The sequence below is a fragment of the Homarus americanus genome, unplaced genomic scaffold, assembly GCF_018991925.1.
Source record: "Homarus americanus isolate GMGI-L3 unplaced genomic scaffold, GMGI_Hamer_2.0 scaffold36970, whole genome shotgun sequence".
Classification (NCBI taxonomy): domain Eukaryota; kingdom Metazoa; phylum Arthropoda; class Malacostraca; order Decapoda; family Nephropidae; genus Homarus; species Homarus americanus.
In genome coordinates, this window is record NW_024740094.1 from 2522252 (window position 1) to 2537661 (window position 15410).

At 45.7% G+C, this 15410-nt stretch overlaps 1 protein-coding gene across 23 annotated transcripts in view; it reads right to left on the reverse strand.

The window, feature by feature from the left end:
- LOC121875141 overlaps window positions 1-15093 on the reverse strand; it is a 317156-nt gene extending 302063 nt beyond the window's left edge. For 8 of the 23 annotated variants that reach the window (XM_042379535.1, XM_042379547.1, XM_042379541.1 and 5 more), the window contains exons 1-2: window positions 12196-15059; window positions 9901-10077 (exon numbers count right to left, since the gene is read on the reverse strand). In XM_042379535.1, coding sequence (XP_042235469.1) covers window positions 9901-10077; window positions 12196-14847 — 2829 coding nt within the window. In that variant the 5' untranslated portion in view covers window positions 14848-15059. Of the gene's footprint in view, window positions 1-9900; window positions 10078-12195 lie in introns of all 23 variants that reach the window. The other 15 variants (XM_042379534.1, XM_042379529.1, XM_042379532.1 and 12 more) reach the window with 7 other exon arrangements.
- Between the last annotated feature and the right edge of the window lie 317 nt (window positions 15094-15410).

Consider the following 15410-nt stretch of genomic DNA (forward strand, 5'->3'; position numbering starts at 1 on the left):
ACCCTCAACACCTCACAACACACCTACAACACCTCAACACCCACAACAACAACAACAACAATCGTCAATAAAACATGATTAAAAATTCTATAAAAATTTAAATAAAAATAAATAAAAAGTACAAAATAAAAATGTCACTACAACATTATATTTTACCTCCATGACGTCACTGGCCCTCTTGCTTGTGATTGGTGGAAAACATAAAAAACCTACAACACGAGTTAACACCACAACCCTCATCAACCCAACCAATCAAATACCTCTAACTACATGACGTCACTGGTTCTCTCGGTTCTGATTGGTGGAGGAGTAACACCGCTGGGGTAAAATCACTTGCTTCCGTCTGATCCCACTTTAATGTGACGTAACGCTTTGATCTACATAATTAATCCCTCACAAGTTGACCTGGCCTTTTGCTTCCATTTTTTAGAGTCAATTTGAGTTAAATATTGAGGCATTCACGGCCATTCCCCCGTTAATAAGAACCATTTTTAAACTTCTTTGATTTTTGACGAAGCTGCCTAGTAATTCCGGGGGATTTTGAATTAGATTTTGATAAATTAGGAGCTACGAGCCTCTAAAATATGGGTAGATCACCTATACTGTACAATTAATTTACCTGTACTGTACAATTAACTCACCTGTACTGTACAACTAATTCACCTGTTCAACTAAGTTCTCAGTGTATACCTTACTAGCATAACTAACCTCGAGTATCCACAATAGCCTCATTAGCATCCAGTACAGATTACCCCTCCAGCCAATTCAACACAGCAATCACTTTAACACAGTCTTAACACCATTGTATACACTAGGTGAGGTGGGCGGAGGTGGTGGGCGGAGGAAGAGAATGAGGATGAAGACCTAGGAGGAGGAGGAGGAAGAAGAGGAGCAGGAATAGGAGGAAAATAGGAGGGGGGAAAACATCTTACAAGGAGGTAAAAAATTCTTCAGGTCACACACACACTTGGCCTCCTCTTGTTCCAGCCAGAAATAAAGGAGCTTATTCCTGACAGCAGCTACCCAAGGCTCCATGGTAATACCGACCTCCTCCTCCTCCTTCCTTCTCCTCCTCCTTCTCCTTCCTTCTTCCTCCTCCTTCCTCCCGCCCACCCCTCCTCATCCTAGTCTCAGTTACTCGCTCACCTTCCCTCTCTCTCTCTCTCTCTCTCTCTCTCTCTCTCAGAATAAGGGGTCGCCATCCGAGTACACGAGGTCACAGTGAGGTTATGTGCGAGGTCAATGTGAGAAAAAACAGAGCTTGGAGGTCACGTTGGGGTCAGAGGTCACAACTCCCTAAAATGACGTCACACCACGCTCTGAGGTCACACGACACGTCAGGGTCAAATTTGCTGGTCTAACATGAATAAGTCAAAAAGGTCAAAGGTGACACTAAAAGCGAACGGAAAACATTAGAGGTCAAGTGTCATTTACGTCAGGCGCCCACCGTGTCCACCAAGGTCATCGATCCCCTCAACGAGAAGGTCAAAAGGTCAAGGAGGCACTGGGGCGAAGTTCAAAAGTTTAAGAGGTCAATGCCAAGGGTCACAACGCTAGGTCAAAGTTCACAGCGCCTGGACGATTAGGTCAAAAGGTCGGCGTGGCACTGTAACGGGGATCAGAGGTCAGAGGTCACATGAAGGGTGGTGTTAAAGGTGAAAGGTCAATGCAGGAGAGACAAGGAACGACCTGGCACTCTCTCTCACTCTCTAGGGGTCACACGTGTCAGGTCATACAAGGTTAGGGACGGGCATATATCGTGGGTGAAGAGTTATGACCTACGGTGACCTATGGTGTATATCTCACCCCTCACCTCTCTCACTCTCAAGAGAAAGAGAGAGAGAGAGAGAGAGAGAGAGAGAGAGAGAGAGAGAGAGCCACAACACTTCCTACACTACGGTAATGAGGTCGGGTGTACAGTCAACCCTTATTTCCCTGGAGGTCAAGCCTTGTCCTCCCTCCACCCTTTCTCTCTCTCTTTTTCTCTATATTTCTCTCTCTCTCTCTCTTATTATCTATACCTCTCCCTCCAACTCTCTCTATCTCTCTTTTAGCTCTACACCCCCCCCCCTTCTCTCTCTTTCACAATACCGGGGTAGTAACTGGGTTCCGGATAATATATAACCCCGGTAATTAGACCTGCCACGTGTTCTATATTATTAATAGCCAATAAAATAGCCTTAACAAACGTCCATTATAAACATTCTACATAAATAATATATATATATACACTATAGATTTATATATGGTAGCGTCTCTCTGTAGTGTTTGTGTTGATCAAATCCTCATCACAAACACTTTGTCTCTCCTCCAACAAACACACGATCACACACAAACACTCTTATAACCTCCACACACACACACACACACACACACACACACACACACACACACACCTGGTTCGAGAGAGAGAGAGAGAGAGAGTATGGTGTTGGTAAAGGGTGGTCCAGCACTCTCTCTCTCTCTCTGTCTGTTAATCACCGTCCGTCTGCCTGTCTGTTCATCCTCACACCGGTAAGAGACAACAAACTTTATGTAACTCTTCCACATTTTTTCAGGGATGCTGCCGGGAGACAAACGATCTTTCCATGATAATTATAATTTGCCCGCGAGACAATTTAAACCTCTTGGAGCTTTATACCGCGAGAGACAGATTGAGGAGACGCAGGTGAGACTTAGAGATGGGTGGGTGATGGGTGGGTGATGGGTGGGTGATGGGTGATGGGTGGGTGATGGAGATGGGTGGGTGGTGGGGATGGGTGAGTTTTGGTGATATGGCCGAATCAGTTACCTACCTACACCCCCTTCCCCCTCTCTCTCTTTGTGCGTGTGCGTGTGCGCGCTCACTGTCTCAAGACCACACAGTGTACCCGCAAAGGCGAGATCTGCTTTAGTTAGCTCACTGTCGGATGTGTGTGTGTGTGTGTGTGTGTGTGTGTGTGTGTGTGTGTGTGTGTGTGTGTGTGTGTGTGTGTGTGTGTGTGTGTGTGTGTGTGTTACGAATTAAAATATAACAAATCATTCCCTTGAGCGCTAGTTTAGTGGGCTCTATGATGGCGCTTATTATTCATTTTTTGAGCGCCGGGTTTAAGGTGATCTGATAAACCATTAAACTCATTCCCTCGGTTGGTTTTATTTGGTGATAAAAACCTTCCCTTGTACTCCTGGTTTTAACATGGGGAGGGGGTGGGGGCTCTAGGTAAACCACTAACTACTTTATACTGAGCTCTGAACGCCACTAAGAACCATCACTGAGGCACCAATAAAATAAAATCTAAAGATCATTGTAAAAAAAACTTTCCCTGGAGTATCAAATAAAACGCCATTAAAAACTCCTATAAGCACAGATGCAAAAACCTTTGAACGAACATATTAAAAACCTCATTAGCACCATTATATATAAATAAAACATTTAAACACCATTATAAAAACCCCTCAAGCACCACTAAATAAAAAATCATTCAACACGCCATTAAAAAAAATTCTGAGGCGCCATTTTTAAGAGATCACAAAACTAATCTGGCGGGAAAAATGGGATAATTTGGCTCGTCTTGTGTACAACCAAATAACTCTGGCGGGTTATTATAAAAAATGTGGGCGAGAAAATGGTTTTAATGCGATGCAAATCTGCTTTGAAATACACTGGGAGGTGGGAGGAGGGTAGGGGAGGATGGGAGGAGGGGGTAGGAGGGGGTAGGAGGAAAGAGAATAGGCTATTAAAATGGCCTATATTGGTCGTAATTGCTCCTAAATTCCCTAGAGACGACCCCCACCCCTCACCTCACCCCCCACGACCATTTGTGTCCATCAAAACAACAACACAGGAGCTGAATCAAAAGGCTAATTGACCGGAAAATATTATGAAAAGTGTAAATAAACTCAGACTACACTGGAGCGGGGTGTCAGGTCACGCGGCGGCGGCGGTGGTGGTGGTGGTGGTGGTGGGTGGTGGTGGGTGGTGGTGGTGAGTGGTGAGTGGTGGTGGTGGTGGTGGTGGTGGTGGTGGTAGTAGTAGTAGTGGTGGTGGTGGTGGTGGTAGTAGTGGTGGTGGTGGTGGGTGGTGAGGTGGTGGTGATGTGGTAGTGGTGGTGTAGGTAGTGGTGGTGTGGTGGTGGTGGTGGTGGTGAGGGTGGTGGTGGTGGTGGTAGTGGTGGTGGTGGAGTGGTGGTAGTGGTGGTGGTAGTGGTGGTGGTGGTGGTGGTGGTGGTGGTGGTGGTGGTAATTGGTGGTGGTGGTGGTGGTGATGGTAGTGGTGGTGGTGGTGGTGGTGGTGGTGGTGGTGTGGTGTGGTGGTGGTGGGTGGTGGTGGTGGTGGGTGGTGGTAGTGGTGATGGTAGTAATAGTGGTGATGGTAGTAGTAGTAGGGTGAAATAAGAACCTTGACCTTGACCTTATAAGAAATTCAAAAAATTATCGTAATGTAAATAAACAAAGTTGACTGCATTCGAGTGATGAAGAGGAGACATGACGTGTAGGGGGTGAGGGAGGAGGATGAGGGGGGTGAGGAGGGGTGGAGGGAGGGAGGTGGGGTGAGGGAGGGGGGTGAGGGTGAGGAGGAGGGAGGGGGGGGGGAGGGAGGGGATGAGGGGGAGGGAGGGGGTGAGGGGGAGGAGGATGAGGGGGTGAGGGGAGGGGGGGGTGGAGGGGTGAGGGGAGGTGAGGGGTGAGGGAGGAGGGGAGGTGGGGTGAGGAGGAGGTGGGTGAGGAGGAGGGGAGGGGGTGAGGGAGGGGAGGGGTGAGGGAGGGGGGAGGGGTGAGGGAGGGGTGAGGGGGGGGAGGGTGAGGGAGGAGGGAGGGGGGATAAAGGGGGAAGACGAAGGGTTAGAAGCCTCTGTCTTAAATACAAATGAAAAATAAATAAAAACTCCAATTGGGTAGTTAATGAGACAACCAATTACCTGCCTCCTCGTTGTACGGACCAATTACCGAGTCGAAAATAAGGAGGGGGGGGGTAGGGGGAAGCTTTCTTTTAACAATTACAATACTCAAATAAGGTGATTAACTGGCCTCTATGTCAACAAGAACACTGCTATAAATAACGTCATCTAGCGTGTTATTATTCTCAGTACAAGTAATAACAATAATGGTGATTTAAAACGTTATTGGCCTCTAAGATCATTTACAAAGACGTTATTTACCTCCACACGACCAAGTAAAACAGAGTTAGGTAATGACAAGACGGCGTTTGGTCTCTCAAGATGTAATCACAATAACAGCAAAAAATAACAAGTGTAATTTTTTTTAGCGAGTCTTCGGTAATTTTTGGGAGACAGTTAATTGAAATCAAATACTCAGAGGAACCAACTAAAAGAGTGAATGTTTGACGCGTAGTTTTGTTGAAGTATCGTTTACACACACACACACACACACACACACACACACATACACACACATACACATATTCAGATACACACACATATATACGCCACTTAAGGAATAGAGTATCTTAACTTTATCTCGGTTATTTTATAACTAATATTAACCATCAATTATCTTCTTAGCCATGACAGAAATATTAAAGTCAACGAAATGTGTTAACCCTTCAGGGCTTTAAACCATCGACTTGCTTCTCCCGTCTTACCAATACTTTACGCTAAATTCATCATAAAACTAGTTTGGATTCGTAAGAAGATTGAGTTATAAGGCCATCTTCCCCCTCAGAGTCTTATAATAACAATAAATACATAACACGAAGGACACTGAGCATCATAAAGCCTTACAATATGTCAAACAAGGCTTACCTCACTTATCACCCGGCGGAGTCACTCACATTTACACTCATAAACTCTTCAATATCCTCATAATTCCTCTTCAACTGTTATTGTTTTACACATCAATAAAGTCTTCACTCACTGTTGATACTTCTGGTTTAATGTCAACAGTGTTTATAATGTTGTTTAGCTATAAAACACAAATAAACACAGGCAAAACAAGATACTGTCTACCCCGATGACAGCAGGACGCGCAGCTGTTGGTTCTTGTGGTAAACACTGAAGTGGCTGAACTAGTGAACAGTCCTTCCACACGGCACACTACCGTACATTCTCTTTGGTGAACGTAATGTAAACTAAAATACGGTACAGGTATATTTAATTTTATTTTAGTCATTCTGCTTATACGTTGAAAAATATAATGTAATTTTAATATATTTCGAGAAGTATATTACGAATTTAGTGAATGTCAGAAAGACTTATTTAAGAAGCTGTTATTATATACACGTCATTATAACACATAAATTCATAATACACAATAATTTAGATAAGCCAATTAATAAAAATAGGTTACATAATATTTGTTTTAAGTATCTATTAAGTGATTGGTGTAAAATAATCGTAGATAAATTATTACTGATAGGGGAGTGACGTAATATTCTGAATAAGTCACCAATGTTAATGTGTTCTAACGAGCAGACGAAATATAAAACAGCAGTACTTTTGGTTAGGTTAGGTTAATAAATGCTAAATGTTACAGGAATAGTTTACTTTTTTTTTAAATTGGTATTATAATGAGATCTCCGGCTAAATTGATCGATTCTCTGACCTGTGTTGGCCTGCACTTGTTCACCACCGTGTTCAAACTTGTTCATCACCACCACCGTGTTCACACATTATCCACCACCTCCCACCCATCCAGTAATCCACTAATCAGGAGGAGACTCACGCCTCACCCGAAACAAAAACTGCCATTAATCCCTCAAATCACCTAATCTCTCTCTCCTAATCACCTAATCACCTCTAATAGTGGATTTTCAAAAGATTACCACTTTCACCTTTTTTCACCTAAATCACGAATGGAGGGGGGGAGCAGGGGGGGAGGAGGGGGAGGAGGAGGGGAAGGAGGGAGGGGGAGAAGGGGAGGAGGGGGAGGGAGGGGGGGAGGGAGGGCTCGTGAGCAAACTAGAGTCTCAGACCAATTGAGAAACCATCTTGAGTGTTTGTGTCTTAACCTGGAGACGTAACCTTGTGTTTTGGTCGAGTCTCTGTGTAACATTGACGCCATCTTTGTTGTCTTCGTTGTGGTTCTCAGAAGTAAAATGGCGTTTCAATTGTTCTGAGACTCTAGAGTAACATGTTAATTCAGACCTTATATTACTGTTGGCTAGTGTCTCTCTCTCCTCACCCACAATTTATTTCCATCTTTTAAGGTCATTAATCCTTCCTTCCTTCCTCTTCTCCCAGTCATCAATTTATATCAAGTGGTCCAATGACTCTCTATCTCTCCCCCTCTCTCTGTTCGCTACGCTTTCATTGTATTTCTTATCTTTAAACTATTCAACGTTTTTTCTCTTTGTAAACTCTCAGTATATTTTCTTTCCTCAATCAGCATGTATGTATATAAGAGACATACATACATACATACATCCATACATACATACATACATACATACATACTGCCACTAGTTAACCTCTACACGTGACGTATATTTCAGGGAGGGAGGGGGGAAGGGGGGGAGGGGGAGCCAGCGTGAATTCCTACCCAGCTCGAGTGCAATTGTTCTCGTTCCTCAGAGCCAAGACACAGTGAACCAGGAGAGTCAAGCCGCCCAACAAGGTATTTTTTCCTCACTTGTATAAATTAGAATTGTTTTGTGGGAAGAGTTTTGGCCACGTGAAGTATGTGAAGGATAGTTGAAATTATTATTATTATTATTATTATTGTATTTATCTTTGTCGTTTAACACAAAATGGTTTTATAGTTAGGGGGAAGGCATGGAGGTGTGTGTGTGTGTGTGTGTGTGTGTGTGTGTGTGTGTGTGGACATTAATTTTATACCTGTATGTTGTCAATGGTGGGAACAAACAAACACAGGTAAGGTGTGGTGAGGTGTGTAGTATCACCTGTACACACGTCATAGTTCACACCTGGTAAATATCTTCCATCAATTTATAAGTTAAGTTAGGTTACGTTTAGGTTTAGGTTTAGGTTTAGGTTTAGGTTTAGGTTTAGGTTTAGGTTTAGGTTTAGGTTAGGTTAGGTTTAGGTTAGGTTTAGGTTAGGTTTAGGTTAGGTTTAGGTTTAGGTTTAGGTTAGGTTTAGGTTAGGTGATCCTTGATTGATTTTAGCGCTCTATGACTCACACTTAAGGGAACAATATGGATCAGGGGTTTTGAGTGCCACTTGAGCGCTACTGGTTTCAAGGAGAAGATGCACAGTAAGGCGTTGAGGGTGTACTTGTCAACACTGAATTACTGCCTCCCCCCCCCCACCACCACACACACACGATGGTTTGAGGCGTTTATGTGTGTGTGTGTGTGTGTGTGTGTCCATTATTTCTAATTGTACATGTGCGTGTCTTTATACGTACATAAGTGCGTGTGATTACTTGCTATATACGTGTGAATGTACGTATAATTGGCTTTATGTGTATGTTTGTGTATGTATGCGTGTGTGTTTTTTTGCAAAGATATAATTATAGATAATGACAGTACAATCACAGGGTCGCTCTCTGAGGCAGGAGGGAGACGTGTACAGTGTGTGTGTGTGTGTGTGTGTAGTGTGTGTGTGTGTGTGTGTGTGTGTGTGTTTGAGTCAATTCAGGAAGATTATGGCAGTATTTGTCATGCTACCTTACACACACACACACACACACACACCTGAAGCAGTAATGTTTGAGTCAGTGTTTAGTCTGACGAGGATGTTTAAGAGCCTCTAGATAAATGTTTACACCGTGTGAGAGAGAGAGAGAGAGAGAGAGAGAGAGAGAGAGAGAGATCTGCTTTTACATACACACACACATAACTTAAATTACCTTACACACACACACACACACACACACCTTACCTGTCATCATTATACCCTACTAATTACTCTCCACACCTGTCTATTAATCCTCCACACGGGCCATCACTCAGAGAATCATTGTAATTGATAAAAAAACTGAACACTTTTGCACCAGGTCCCGAGGCTCAGATGAGACGCGTTCGTGGAGAGGAATTTTTTAATGGAATCTTCCTGAGCGTTCGTCAGCGCTTTTAAGTCGATCATATCTGAAATTCTGCAGTTTTTTTTTCATCCAGATACTAAGACATGCTGCTCTCTCTCTCTCTCTCTCTCTCTCTCTCTCTCTCTCTCTCTCACACCGAAAAAATGGACTTGATCACATAGGCTCTCAATCTATCATAGTCAGGTGATCAGCCACTCGTACAGTGATTGGTTCCTCGAGAGCTATGACGTCACTGTACCCCATCTGTGATTGGTTAGGGAGTAGCTTTGACGTCATCGATTCAAATCACGGATTGGCCGGCTATGAGGAACGTCGTCATCCAGCCGCTGATGACGTTTTCGATATGTACGGTAAATAAATATATACATAGTCGATGATTGGCCAACTAGGGTATAAAACGTCATCAAGCAGCTGCTAACGTCATGGTTATAGTCAATGATTGGCCAGAGGAGGATATGATGTCATCTCACTGTTGATGAATGAGCCAATCCCATCACAGAATCATTACCCAGAATCCCTCCTTCTCTCCCATCTCTCCCATCTTTTACGGGTTGGCGATAATCCACAAAATCATACGAATTATATATCATATGTAAAAAAAAAAATCATACACAGTAAATATACTTTGTTAAAATTGTAAATAAAAATCCCGAAAAACTTACCTTACAGCATCAGATTTGTCCATAACTTGATTTTCTCGAAGACAGGATTTGGAAATATCAGATTTTTTCTTCTCCAAAACACAAGATTTTTGAGAGTCAGATTTCCGAGGATTTTGTTATATGATCAGATTTCTCAGAGATCATATTTTGTGAGGAATTAATTACTGAAGGTCAGATTTGAAGACACAAGGCAATGGGCGCAGGTAGGCGGCACGATACTAAGGTGATTAATTAAGGTAACTGACTAAGGTAATTAACTCAGGTAATTAACTATGGTAATTAATTAGGGACTTACCTTAGACTGAGGTTGGCTGTATCTCTGGGCGTTCTGTGGGCGCCTGGGCAGGGTGTAGTGGGGTGTGTGGGCGTGGGCGTGGGCGGCTGGGTGGGCGTGAGATCTACGCCCTAAACGGTCCAGCGAGGCTGTCCGTAGCCCGCCCACAGAGTGATCTGAGTCACTCGAACTTTTGGTCTGATATTTTGAGTGTGCATACGTACATGTGTGTGTGTGTGTGTGTGTGTGTGTGTGTGTGTGTGTGTGTGTGTGTGTGTGTGTGTGACCAGGTGTACACAGGGGGCACAAGGACACACACGAGAATTGGGTAAATGGGAATAATGTGGTGTTGATGGGCGGTGGGCGGTGGGTGGGAGGGTATGGGCGTGGAGGTGAACGTAGAGATGGGCGTAGGTCAGTCAGGCACATGCAAGAGAAGAAAGAAAGACAACAGTAAATTAGTAAACAAACAACACTCCTCACAACCACATTTACACCTCATGATTTACAAAATTTACAAAATCATGTAAATTTAAAAGGAAAACAAATCACAAACTGACTTAAATACAAAGATTTTATAAGAGACGAGACAAAAGGTTCTTATATAACTATACCATGATATAGGAGAGTTAAAAAAGGGTTAAATAGACGCTATATATACACTAAATATTTCCCCAAGTATATACATATAAAATAACTGTACTTTACACCAGATAACGAAGTATTTATTAATCACTTATTATTATGAAGGAACACAGTACATACCGCTATATTTTATCTATATATACGTGGGAGAAACTGTCTGATATATTGAAAAGATTTGATGAATGGAATTGATAACATTAAAAGGTATATATATTATTTATAGTCAAAATAACACTTCACCAGGACAATAATAACAATAATAAACATTAAATTATTTACGTGTCACCATGCAGTCGTGAACAGGGTCTCAGAAGGTTCACAATACCAACAGGAAAAATATAAACTCCACAACACAGACGGAGGAGAAAAGTATATGCACAATAAACCTTCTTCAGGATGTAAACACACGATAAAAACAAAACACGATCGCTCGACTATAAACACTATGGATGTAGAGAGAGATAACCGTGTGCAGTAGGGACTATTTTCCCCTTGTATTATTAGAGGAAATTTTACCTAATAGGCAGAAGTAAAAAAAATCGATAACCATTCACTTGCAAGAGCGAGCTGTTGGAGGGGGGGCTTGGAGGTTCTGGGGGGTCTGGAGGGTCTGGGAGGGTCTGGGAGGGTCTTGATATTTTGAGAAAAGACTAAAACTAACTTGATCAATAGTGATTAAAGTTATAAATTGGGTGTGGAAGGGGGGAGGGGTATGGGGGAGGGGGAGGGGGTATATTATCATACTAATATAGTCTTCAAATCCAGACCCCAACACTCAGTACGGATACAAAACGGGCGAAGGTACGTCTGGCGACGATTGAAAACCTGAGTCATAACTGAGGGGAGGGAGATAGCAGGTGGAGGGAACGCCAGTCGATGTTGATTTCGCTAGTGCTGGCAGCTTGGAGGACCAGTGACTTACGCCTGCTGGGAACTGTACAGCCACTTAAACTGAGTCAGACAGTCACTTAAACTGACAGTCAGACAGTCAACTCCAGGTGCTGTCAAGGATGTTTTCTGTCTCTAAATAACCCATAAGTTATCTAAGTGTAGAGAGGAGGGTTAGTCTCTCTTCCCGCCTTCAGATTACCTAGGTGACGTCACGTGTGTTTGAGTGACGTCACGTTTGCTTGAGTGACGTCACGTTTACGTCATAGGGGGGTGTTGTATGCTAGAAGGAACTGATTAATACGTTACTTTGGACAGGTATAGACAGGTATTCTCACCACATAAGTCCCTCGCCACATATTAGACAGCTATCAACACTTATTACACAGGTATCAACGACACACATCACGACAGGTAGTCAGGACAAGGAACTTTAAACAGGTATTCCGGACAGGTACACAACACAATTAAATAACTTATCTCAAGGCCAAATTAGGTTTACCTGCGTTAGTGTTCTTTAAAATGTAATAACCCGGACGATAATTATGTGAGGGGAACACAGGTGAGACAAAGGTGTAATTTATCCACCCTCTTGATGCTTTAATTAGATCTGACTTGGATATAGAAGTCAAACACACCTGTAAGCTTATCCCTAAGTGACGTGCCGGGGTGAAAGAGGGGTGACAGAGAGAGAGAACAAGAACAGACAGACAGACAGACCAACAACGAGACAGTAGACGTCACACAACAGCACATCACACTCGAGGTCTCAAGTTCTTGTACCTTCAGCATGCGGTGAGGGCTGACTGGAGGATGAGTTTGAAACATCTCGTCCTCCACCTCCTCGTGTATGATTGGCTGAGGTCGTCCTTGGCGGGAACGACCTCTGCTGTACGACCACTTGTGGCCGATGTACAGCGACTGTATCTCTGGCGGGAACTGAGCCAAGCGGTGGGCGACCCAGTTACCGACGGCGACTCTGGCCACGTCGCGGTTAGCTATGAGGTGGTGGGAGGCGGTGCCCCTGTTGGATGGCTGCACATGTTGCTGGTAGTTCCTGAAGGAGCTCTGTTTCAGCTGCCGATTGTGGTTCCCTGGCGATGGTAGCGTCGCCTGCTGGTACTGGGCGAGGTCTGACAGTGTTAGTGACCACCTCCGAGGCTTGTGGACGGCGTCGACTACCACTGGAGGCGACACTCTTGACGGTGGCATGGATGTGAAGATAGCCTGGGCGGCGGCAGGGGCCAGTACTTTACGAAGACGAGGTTCTGAAGCCGTCTGGCGTGTTAAGTGCTGTTGTGCCCCACCTGGAGGAGCCGTGTGTGCTGCCGAGGGTAACTGATACACGACGGGTAGCCCTGGCCTCGAGGGTCCCTGGTAAGGAAATGTTGGGCTAAAGGTCTGGGTTGTGGCGACCGCGGCGGCGTACGGCTGCACCTTCTGGCCCGAGGGATCCTGGACCATGAAGACTGAGGTGAGGGAATTGGCCCGGCGCACCACCTGCTGGCCAGGCGTCGATAACTTGGAAGAACTCGAGGACTGACTCGAGGTGGAGTCTCGCCGACCCACCGTCGTAAGTTTGGTCGTTGGGGACCTGACGGGCGGCGCTGGCTTGAAGGACGACCTCTTGGAGCGGAGGGAAGACGACCTTGAACCATAAAATTGTGGGTCGTAACTGGGCCTCTCCTGGGTGAGACCCGAGACCGGCTGGTTACCGGCCTGGCTGGGGAGGTCCAGGGTGGAGGGTCTCGTGCGGAAAGACGCCACCGAGGAGGCGGCGGAAGTAGTGGAGGCATTAGAAGCAGTCTTGATGGCCGGTTTATGAAGTGGAGGCGGAAGAGCCGCGATGTCAACACCCGCCTCGTTCATCACCTTAATGTTGTGTTTGATCAAGTGGTCGTCGATGACTGTCTGCATGGCCTCCGTGTCCGTCTTGGTGAGCGCCAGGTTCAGGGGGTGGTAGTCGCTGCGTCGCGTCCTGGGCTCACTTCTGGTGCGTCTCACCATTTGATGCTTTTTCACGACTTTGGGTGTTGGTGGCTGTTCACTCCTTGTCCGCTGTACGTCGGTGTGCTGCACAGTGCTGCCCGGCGTTGTGCTTCCCCTTCTATCACCGGAGGATTGTTTTGCTTCATCTAGTTTAGGGTCCGCTGATGGAGGTGACGGGAGGGGCCGCTCTGGAAATCCTTCCCTCCTGGGGGACTCTGGGACTTTCTGCACCTCCCCACTAACTTCTTTAGAGTGTTGGGGTGTAGCGCCGCCATCTTGTCGAGCTTTACGAGTTGCCGCGACGACTATGGGAGGCGGCGGTGTGTCATAGATGGGGCGGGGTGGTCCAGGTACAGAGTAGCTACCGTCCATGTCAGGGCTCTGTGTCTTCACACTCTCAACCTTGTCTTTCAGCGCGGCTCTCCCGGTCACTGACTCTGCAGTAAGCTCGGAGGCTGATCGCTCTCTCTCGGTGTCTTTCTTGGAAGAATCTCCGCCACTTCCGTCTTGTGACCTGTCTCCTGGTGTGTCCGGGTTAGACGTGGACATTCCTCCCTCAGGACTTGGCGACTGTTCTCGGATCTGTTCAGAATTTGTTTCATTTTGCTGGCTGGCTGACCCCTGGCCAGGAGTCGTCTCCACGTTGTCACCATCCTTGCCAGATTTAGCCTTGGACGTCCTCTTCTCGTAGATCTCCGTCGGGGTCATGATGTCGTACCCAGGAGACTTCTCCACGTCCTGCTTGTCCACACCGAAGTCAAAATGTCTGCCGCCAATAGTGTGAGACCTGTTGTCCACAGTGTCGTAGCCAGCGCTGGCCGGGTCAGAGTCAATGGTCTTGCTGCCGTTGCTTCCCTTCCGCTCCTTCTTCTTGTCGTGCTTCAGCCTCCCGAGACCGAGGGTTAACCTCCTCTTGTGGCCGCCGCTGGTCTTCTCCTTCGCCCGGGAGTCATACCTGGAGGTGGGCGTCACCTGACCTCGGTGTTCTCCCCGAGGTGTGAACCCCGAGGCGTAGGCGTTCTTCAGCTCCAGGGAGCTCACTGACCTCGACCCTCTACCTCTCGTTGACCTCAGGGACACTGTCCGTTCGAGAGAAGACGGCCTCCTTGACAGCTGACTGGTGGAGTACCGTCTGTAGCTCTCCGGAGACAGTGCCTCGTCTACCCCGTCCGTCCTCCCCAATGGGTTTCCGTCCTCGAGGGATCTGAGGAAGAGTTCCTCAGTAGACTTTACCCCTTTCTCACTCTCTCTCGGCCTCTCATAGAGCTCCTCCGAGGACATGACATGTCTGCTGCTGCTGCTGCTGGTGTTGTCTCTGCTGAACTTTGATGCCGTGCGTTTGTTGGTCTTGTGGTCCAGGGAAGGGGTCGACTCACTACGATGGACCCACCACTTCCAGAAGGGCATGTACTTCTTGTCCACCTCCCCCATGACGCCCTCCTTCATCACCCTCCTCCTCCTCCTCCTTCACCACACTGTCTACTACAGCTTCTGACAGCAAGTTCTGTTCCACTGACTTGTACTGCAGCCTCTGACACAGCCTGCTGATACCGTCACAATAACTGACGCCGTATTTTCTTTAGTTACGGAATATAAACACAACGCTATAGAAACAAAATCTTTACAACGCTTTAATATGGACTTTTTCCCATAGTATAAAAATACACTTTACACTTTACACACACTCACACTTACACACACACTCACACTTACACAAACACTCACATACATTACATTCTATTTCGTATTGCGGATTCCTAGAACACATCATACAATACAATACAATACAATAAATCAGTGCTGTATTCCAGGTGTGACTTATGATGTCCTAATTATGTATCACAGTTTTGCAACTATGTAACATGTGCATTGCAACTAGGTGATGAGTGTTGCAACTGTCTGCTGTGTTGTCGTTAGTGTAACACCTTGCAATTGCACCTTGTGGAGTTGCATATATGTGTGTTGTAATGATACACTCATTGCAAGTATGTGATGTGTGTTGCATTTGT